We start from the raw sequence: 8,033 nt of genomic DNA on the forward strand, positions 1-8,033 counted from the left end.
AATCTAAAAATTAGGCAAGAGCATGAATGACACCCAGAGAAATGAGAGGATTTTGCTCTGCTGACTAGCAGCGAGGCATCTGGTGCTCACATGTCTGAGGGAAACAGTTAAAAGTTCCCTGAGGGTTCTCCCCTAGGTCCTGCCCTCTTGCTGAGTAACCCTTCTTGCTCAGGCTCCATCGAGGGCACCGCCAAGGTAAGGTTGAGACAGCCCTGCACTAGCTGAGCACTGTCTGAACTCTCACGTTCCTGCTCCTGAATGCCCATATTCCAGTTTGACAGTCCTGTGGGGAGACAGGTCTGCAAGTCTGCATCCAGAGAGCCCGCCTCTGCTGCAGCAGCCTGCCCCACAGGCAGAAGAGTCAGTCTTTAGGCATCCTGTGGGGTCCATGTCACACACAATAGGGGGCACCTAGTGCTGGCTGGGCCAAGCTTCAGACCACAGATCTCCACTGTTGTGCAGAGTAGGGCTGTCCCAGTGCTTGTGTGTCTGTGGACGTCTTTGAGGGCAGTGTCCAAGTGTAAAGCCTGTATGGTACTTCTTATTCTCAACATGTTTTAGTCAGTTTTTTAAAAAGCCAACAAGAACAAAACTCACCTTCCAAGCGGCCCAGGGCTGAGCCCCTGCCAGGCTGGTGTAGTGTCAGCTGGAATGCTGCTGCCAGCTCAGGATGACAAAACTCACCCCAAGTTCAGAACTTGGTGGGTAGAGGAATGCTAGAACCGAGAGAAGATACCAGGGGACCCATCACCCAAACTCACTTCATGCAGCAAAGGGCCTCAGCAGGCTGGCCCTCCAGGATCTTACCCAGTGGCTGAGGCTCCAGGACCACTCCCAGTGTGGTGTTCAAGGGGCCAAGTACCCAGCTGATGGCCCGTGAGGCTGTTTTATCTTTGCTGACTCCCAGATGTCCAGACACTGAGTCTTGTAACTTCATCCTCCCTACCTTGCTAGAAAGACCTTCTAGTGCTCCTTGTAAACGTGAATCAGGTGGGGTGGATCCAGCATCCTAAGGAAGATGCTGAGCTGCTGACTGACACACAGCAGTTTCTAAGTGACTGCCTCTGCAGACGATCCCCAGATGTTACTGAGGCCTGCCTGGGGGCACCCTGCTTATCAGGATCTGGGTGCAGAGGCTGAGACTGGACAAGAGCCTTGTTCCCCAGGCAGGCTCCCAGGAGCAGATCAGATCCAGCCACAGCCCAGCTGCTAAGGAGCTAGCCTGAGCAGAGCCAGGCCGCCCTGCTTCCCATGCTGTTTGCAATTGGCCCCCTGTCACCTTTTCCTCTCTCTGCAGATCTTGTCCACTTCGATGTCCCCTCCATCCACATAGAGCTGGGGTCAACGCTCCGCCTGAGCCCCCTGGAACACGCACGGCGGCACTCGGTGACTGACAAGAGGGACTCAGAAGAGGAGTCTGAGAGCACAGCTCTTTGATGTGGCCCACCCTGACGTGTACATACATCCATGGGCCCCCAGACACCACCCAGCGCAGCGCCACTGGCCTGCCAAGGATTTTCCATCAGCCCTTTGCTGTCATGTCCAACACCAGGGTGGGGATGGACAGAGGAAAAAGAGCTCTCCTGTCCGTGTGGCAGTGTTGGTGGTGCAGATTTTGTTTGTTCATTTTGGGTGATGATTCCAGCCTTTTGTTTGACCTTTGCCTTTTGACTTTGTGCCTATTTTGATCCATCTTTGGCTTCTATGGCAAGCAGCATCCACCTCTTCGCTCAAGGGCTTGCCAGGATGGCCTTTGTAGGATGAGGGTGCAAGAGAGGGTCCAGTTGCTGTCTTGATTGGTACATCAGGTCCTGCAGCATCACCATAAGGACCAGAGGGGAAGCAGGACAGGAGGAGAGACCCCTTCATAGGGCAAGAGAAGTCCTGGGTACTGTCTATCCTCTGCCTGCTGCCAGGGTCCTGGCCAACCAGAAAGATCTTTCAGGCTACCCTTCATCACAGCTCCAAATTAAACAGCTTAACCCACCTACTTCTGACAGCTTCATCTCCCCATGTTGACAAAAGGTTCCCTCTACTCCATATTGGCATTCCTGAATTGAGGATTCACACAGACCCTAGTTCTCCACACGTGAGGTATCTGAGAGCAACTTTCCCATTCAGGCACACAGCTTAGTAGGTACGTGGGGCCAGACACTCCTCTTCTGGAGGTTACAGCTGACTAGCAATAATTCTGTTCCCCAAAGCAGGTAGAGGGAGTGGTACTGGCCACCCAGCCCATGGTGTGGACTGCTTTGCTCACCAGCAGACCTTGCCCGTCCTTCTCACCATGCCCCATCCAGTCCTGGGGCAAGAGCACAGGGAGTCTGTTCACACTCTGGGATTAAGGGAATAAAACGGATCTGGGCCATGCATGCGAAGTCCATGTTTAAAGTTTGATCCTTTGAAAATAGATATACCTATACATGATATATTTATATATATGAAATCTATATTTGTTTAATTTGAGCCATTCACTCTAAACCAATGTACAGGTGTACAATGAAAAATTCTAAATGCTTAGTTATTTTTTCCCAGCAGTGTAAACTCACCCTTCTCCGAGAGTGGGATCTGCAGACTTTTGATGTTACAGCTTCGCGCACTTCCTGGCAAGGGCGGTCCAACCCCCAATTTGTAACTGAGCCTGGGGGTTGAAGGTTATCTTTAAATACATGTACAAACTGTTGTCAAGAGTAATGTTATTAAAATAGATTTATTATCCCTGAGCTTGGCACATGGTCTTGTTTCAGGAGAGGCAGCTGGGCATTCACACATCATGGGCTGCCTCAGGAGGAAGTCTGAAGGTTGCCGTCAGGGAAGGCCGAGTGCCTCAAATGCTGTCCATGCTCTCCTGGGTAGGGAGAATATGTAACTGTTAGAGCCGACTTTGAACATCCTTCCGAGTTTCCGTCACTAACCTGTTTTCAGATCCAACAGGGCATCTAGGCCAAAGTGACACTTCTTCATACTTTCATAGTGATTTTCCTTCTCATCATGGAGCAGAAAAACAGGCTCCAAGATCCTTGCGGCCTCTGGTCCTTGCGGCCTCTGGAGCATGCAGTGTACACACACTAGGTACCCAGCCCATCGACGACCCCCACACTGAAGCAGTACCATGATGAAGCCAAAGAACTCAGGATTCCAAACTTGAGCTTTATTGAGTCTGAGTCCTTGGAAAAACTATTCTTGGTGCCTGAGACACATACACCCAATTTCACTTGTACCATGGCTTGACTCTGGCACTCAGAGGGAGCCTCCTGTGCTAGTGAGTGAGGGCAGACACCTCAATTTCCATGACTTCTTTCAAGACTGGCTTGCTGTCTTCCACTGTGTGACCTCCTGTCCTGCCACTGTGTTCTCCTCTAAGCATGGGAGGCACCTGGCAGATGGGTGCTCCCCAGCCATGGCCACAGAGGACTGCTTACTCTTGATTCCAGACTGCCTCGTGGCTAGATCATGTGTGCTGACTCCCGCCAGGATGACAGAAGATGTGGCTTCCACACAGGGCAGAGGAACACAGCCTTTAGTCCAGGATGGCTGAGACCTTCACTGGGTTCTGACCTTCTTGCTCTGTGGACTGTGTGGCTCCTCTGCGAGGGCCCGCTTCTGCTGGGGTTCTGTGTCCTCTGGGCTGTCTGCCTGCTGGGCCAGGAGGGCTGCTCGTACCATGCGCAGTTCCCGCTTCTCCTTGCGCTCAACCATCTCTTCAATGTCATCTGCAAACAGGGCCTTCAGTGGAGGAATCAGCTTGGGTACTGTTGGGAAGTCTCCAAAGCGGATCTGATGAGAGACAGGACAGCATAATGAGGGGTAAAGGAGTATGAGAGCTGGGGTAAGACCACCTCTCCTTCCTTACGTACCCGTAGGCCATGGACTGTAGCTTGAAAGAATGCTATAGGAGGGGAGCAAGTACAGTGAAGAAGGGCCAATTCCCCACTCCTGGGGAAGAGTAGGGAGACCAAAGGAAAAGGAATCAAATGGTACAGACTTTTCTATCAAGCTCATGCCCACTCCTTTATCTGAGGAGACAAAAGGGGCAAGCCTGACCCTGGTACTCTGGGAGTCTAGCCCCTTCCCACCAATTGATGCTAAGGCTGCAGTGGGAATGGCCCAGGCCTGGGAGAAGTTCTATTATCTCCAGGGACCCTAAGGGCAGGAAGACCTTCAGGAGCAGACTTTGTCCTCAGTCAGATTTTGGTTACACCTGGCTAGTGATAAAGAGGCTTTCTTTGGTGACCCTAGGCCATAAAAGAAGTGAATAAGGGTCACTTTCCTACCTGGCCCTGCCCCTCAGAACCCTCAGGGTCCACACAGCATACAGACCTTCATGTGGTCAAAGGCAATGCCAACTTTCTCATTGAAGTCAGGGCTGAAGAGGGGAATCTTGGCATAACGCTGACTGAAGTGGTTCAGCATGATAAACTCAGCATTCATTCGCATCCCCACATCAATAGCCTGGGAGGTGGTGCTGCAGCAAGAAGATGCATAAGATGCTAAGCCTCGGTGCAAGAGTCCACAAGCCTGTCCTTCCTGCTAAGGGCACCAGGGAGGGCTGGGAGGAGGCCAGAGCCTGCCCACACTTCCTGAGGAAGGCCTGGCAGTGGTTCTGGCTGTCAGTTTGTCAGAATAAGACCCAAGAAGACCCCCAGCACCTAGGAAGGCTGGTCTTAAAACACCCTGGATTCAGTCATGACATCACTTTACCCGGAAGTGACAGTTTATTCCAGCTGGTTTGTTTTTTTTTAAAACCCCACAAGCCACCATAGAACCCTGCTTGGGGGATAATCAAGAACAGAGGCAGAGTGCCCAGGAGAGCTATGTGGGTTCAGGCAGTGGGCACCATCTCTCTGGGAATGAGTAGAAGGCTGCTTAGCTTCCATGTGACACAAGAGAGGATGACAAGCACGAAATGGCACTACCTGTGTGTCTTTTCCACTGCTTCCTCTTCCAAGCCATCCTCCAGAGTGGCTTCGTGTATCAGGAGGTTGGCATCTTTCCCTGAACAGAAAGATGGGCATCAAGGAGGAATTTGGATGAGGACCATATACTCCTGGCATCCATAGCTGTGTTCTGACCAAACACTCAGCTCCCTTGGTCCCATGACTTGTCTGCTCCTCAGGAAGACAGCCAGGGGACCAAATGGATAAGAATCAGACTGCTATCTGCTGGTATCAGCTACGTACCCATCTGCACACACCTGGCACATGCCATATCCCGTGCATCTCTCAAAGCTCCAGGGTGAAGCCCACGCCCCTCACTTACCCATCTGGACCAGAGCCTCACAGGGCATGGTGTCCCCTGAGTAGACCAGTTTCCAGCCAGATGAGTGTACCAGCGCACAGCCGAAAGCATGTTTGCAGTGCCGTACCAGGCAGGTCTGAAACTGCGGGAGCAGAGGTGGAGAACTCAGGCCCCACTCCCCATGCTGCCCACCCTCTGTGGGGCTTGCACCAGGGCCACTTACTTCTTCTAAGTCACATGTTTCCAACAGCAAGCTGATTAGCCTTTCAACTGGGGGACTGGAGACCTCTGCCCCTTTCTGAAGACATTTGGCAGGAATCATACTATAAGACAAAGTGATTGAAAAATGGTAATGAAAACATTTTTTCAAAAAGTCACTTACCATCACACTTCAGTTCTTTGGATGAAGAACTTTCAGGGGTTTTAAGAAACATGACTTCTGTCACAGGAATGAAGACAGAAAAATTGATCCAAGCCACACGCCCAGCCTAGCTAGTTCACAGTTAAGACAGTGCAAGTCACAGGCAGCATCTGCCAGCAGGGCTCCTTCTCATCCTTCCCCGGACATAAGCTGGGTCAGCCCTGCTGTGCACCACCTGGTGTAAACATTTCTGTGCTGGCAGATGTGTACTGCAGAGACAGAGATGCAGCGAGAACTGGGACAGTTGGAGTTCCTGTCAGCTGGAACACTGGAAGGAGGCAGAAGTGGAAGGCAATAGCTTGGGGTCTGGTGCACAGGGTTGCTGTGAGGTATTTGTATGCTTTATGAAAATATATTGCTATGATGGTGTAATAGAAAGCTGAACGGCCAATAACTAGGCAGGAGGTGTGACAGGTGGGACTTCAGGACAGATTGAGAACTCTAAGAAAAATGCGGAGTCACCAGCCAGCTGCAGAGGAAGCAGCAAGAGCAGTATAGAGATGAGGTAATGAGCCATGTGACAGAACACAGATGAAAATAAATGGGTTAGTTTAAGTTAGAAGAGCTAGTGGGACAAGCCTGAACTAAGGCTGAGTTTTCATAAGTAATATAAGTCTCCATGTAGTTACTTGAGAGCTTGGCTGGCGGGGCAGAAAGACTCATGACACAGGGTGCTCACCTGATGTGGTGCAGAATCTCTTGGCACTGGTTGTGATACTGCTGCAGCCAGGCCCTGAGCTGGGTAGGAGCCACCACCAACAAAGGCTGGAAGGGTTTCCCCAGAGACTCCTGAAAGAAGATTCCAGTGTATAGCCAATAAGCAGACTTCTCAGTAAAAATGGTTTGGATTCAGTTGCAGGTACAGTTAGCTGGCTATGAAGCAGTCAATTACCAATGTCAGTCAGGAGCCTCACTTACCAGTGCGTGCTCTCTCTGCAGCAAGATATTCAGCAAGCCCTGGAAGAGAGCACATGGAATGAGCCAAGCCCAGTGGTCCTTGCCACAGGTCAGAGTCCTGTAGACAAGTGGTTCCTAGCTCACTGACCCAATTCCTATCCCACATCACAGGTGGGGTTGCACATGCTAAGCAATGACTGAAATGGTACAGGTGGAAAAACAGCTATGTTAGAAAGAGGGCAATGGGCTGAGACCTAGAAAGCTCTAACAGGCCCAGATCTAGGCTGTGTGTGAAGCAAGAAGAGTACAGTCAAAAGTTCGGTACAAGAGAGAACGAATCCCAAGCCCTGACTAAAGGAGCCAGCAGCTCTCGCATGCTGACCTCTGGGTCCCACGCTCACCGTATGGTGGTCCGCATGCAGGTGGGACACAAACACAGCAGCGAGGTTGCACAGGACGCTGTCTATTTGCTGTCCATAATGGCGGCACAGCTGTCCAAAAGTGCCTTCTCCACAGTCCAGCAGCACAGACTTGTCAGGGCTGCAAAAGACAGGAACGGCTTAGTCTAGATTCTCTAGAATGGCATTGCTGTGGCCATCCCGGCCTCCGCCTTCCACAACCACACGCCCTTATCCTTTGTGAAGCTCATATAAAAGTCAACCAGTTAAATCACACAGGTCATTCTAGACCAGTCTATCTTCTCTATATGAAAGAAAGATCTAAAAAACCCTGAAGCCTCTAAGGATATACATCAACACAGTGCTGTGTGTGAAAAACAGAAAAAAGAAAAAGCAGATGGTGGAGTGGAAACAGCCCTCACAGTACCCTTCTGCTTCCCCTGAATTGGCCACACTCTGTGAGAGTGCCACAGACAGCATTATGTCACAGGAGATGACTCCCAGTTCCCTTTCCAAGTGGTCTGCTTTTGTTGGCCCACATCTTCAAATGGTCTTAAGACAGGATGGGTTGCATGAACTCAAGTGTGACTCAAGGTTCCTTACAGTTGTCCACTGGGCAGATCTCAGATCTGAGCTCAGCACACAATGCAAAGGCTCTACTCAAGAAGACAGACGGAGGTACCCCTCTGGTACCCTTCCTTCCTCTCTCGAGGAACACAGATTGGAAGGGCCACCCTTATCCAAAGACAGTGACTTCTAGGGGAGAGCCTAAATGAGAAAAGGCTGGCCCTGTTCACATCAATAAGGCTACCAGGCTGAATTTAGGGATCAGAAACCAGAAGTCTTCAGGGGGGGGGGGGCAGGCAACTCTAACCCACTTTCCTACATTTCTCACTCATGAAGAAAACATGTCCAGATTTAAAAACATTTGACCTCAGGTACACCTGGGTACTATAGCATACACTGTCTGACTCAAGTGTGCCCGTGCATTCCAGTGCACACTGTCTGACCTCGGGTGCACCTCCGTACTACAGCGCACACTGGCTCAGGTGTGCTGGTGCATTCCAGTGCACACTGTC

The 8,033-nt window shown here is 50.9% G+C and overlaps 2 protein-coding genes across 7 annotated transcripts in view; one reads left to right on the forward strand and one right to left on the reverse strand.

The window, feature by feature from the left end:
- Window positions 1-2,723, forward strand: part of Arhgap44 (Rho GTPase activating protein 44) — a 159,790-nt gene extending 157,067 nt beyond the window's left edge. For 3 of the 4 annotated variants that reach the window (XM_005349865.2, XM_005349866.2, XM_013347276.2), the window contains one exon: window positions 1,298-2,723. In XM_005349865.2, coding sequence (XP_005349922.1) covers window positions 1,298-1,437 — 140 coding nt within the window. In that variant the 3' untranslated portion in view covers window positions 1,438-2,723. The remainder of the gene's footprint in view (window positions 1-1,297) is intronic. The other variant, XM_005349867.2, reaches the window with a different exon arrangement.
- Window positions 2,724-2,981: 258 nt separating this feature from the next.
- Window positions 2,982-8,033, reverse strand: part of Elac2 (elaC ribonuclease Z 2) — a 21,058-nt gene continuing 16,006 nt past the window's right edge. For all 3 annotated transcript variants that reach the window (XM_026780501.1, XM_026780502.1, XM_026780503.1), the window contains 8 exons: window positions 6,958-7,096; window positions 6,578-6,616; window positions 6,339-6,448; window positions 5,462-5,561; window positions 5,260-5,380; window positions 4,917-4,995; window positions 4,321-4,465; window positions 2,982-3,777 (listed from right to left, as the gene is read on the reverse strand). In XM_026780501.1, the coding sequence (XP_026636302.1) occupies window positions 3,544-3,777; window positions 4,321-4,465; window positions 4,917-4,995; window positions 5,260-5,380; window positions 5,462-5,561; window positions 6,339-6,448; window positions 6,578-6,616; window positions 6,958-7,096 (967 nt within the window). In that variant the 3' untranslated portion in view covers window positions 2,982-3,543. The remainder of the gene's footprint in view (window positions 3,778-4,320; window positions 4,466-4,916; window positions 4,996-5,259; window positions 5,381-5,461; window positions 5,562-6,338; window positions 6,449-6,577; window positions 6,617-6,957; window positions 7,097-8,033) is intronic.

This window comes from Microtus ochrogaster, chromosome 7 (genome assembly GCF_000317375.1).
Source record: "Microtus ochrogaster isolate Prairie Vole_2 chromosome 7, MicOch1.0, whole genome shotgun sequence".
Taxonomy (NCBI): Eukaryota; Metazoa; Chordata; class Mammalia; order Rodentia; family Cricetidae; genus Microtus; species Microtus ochrogaster.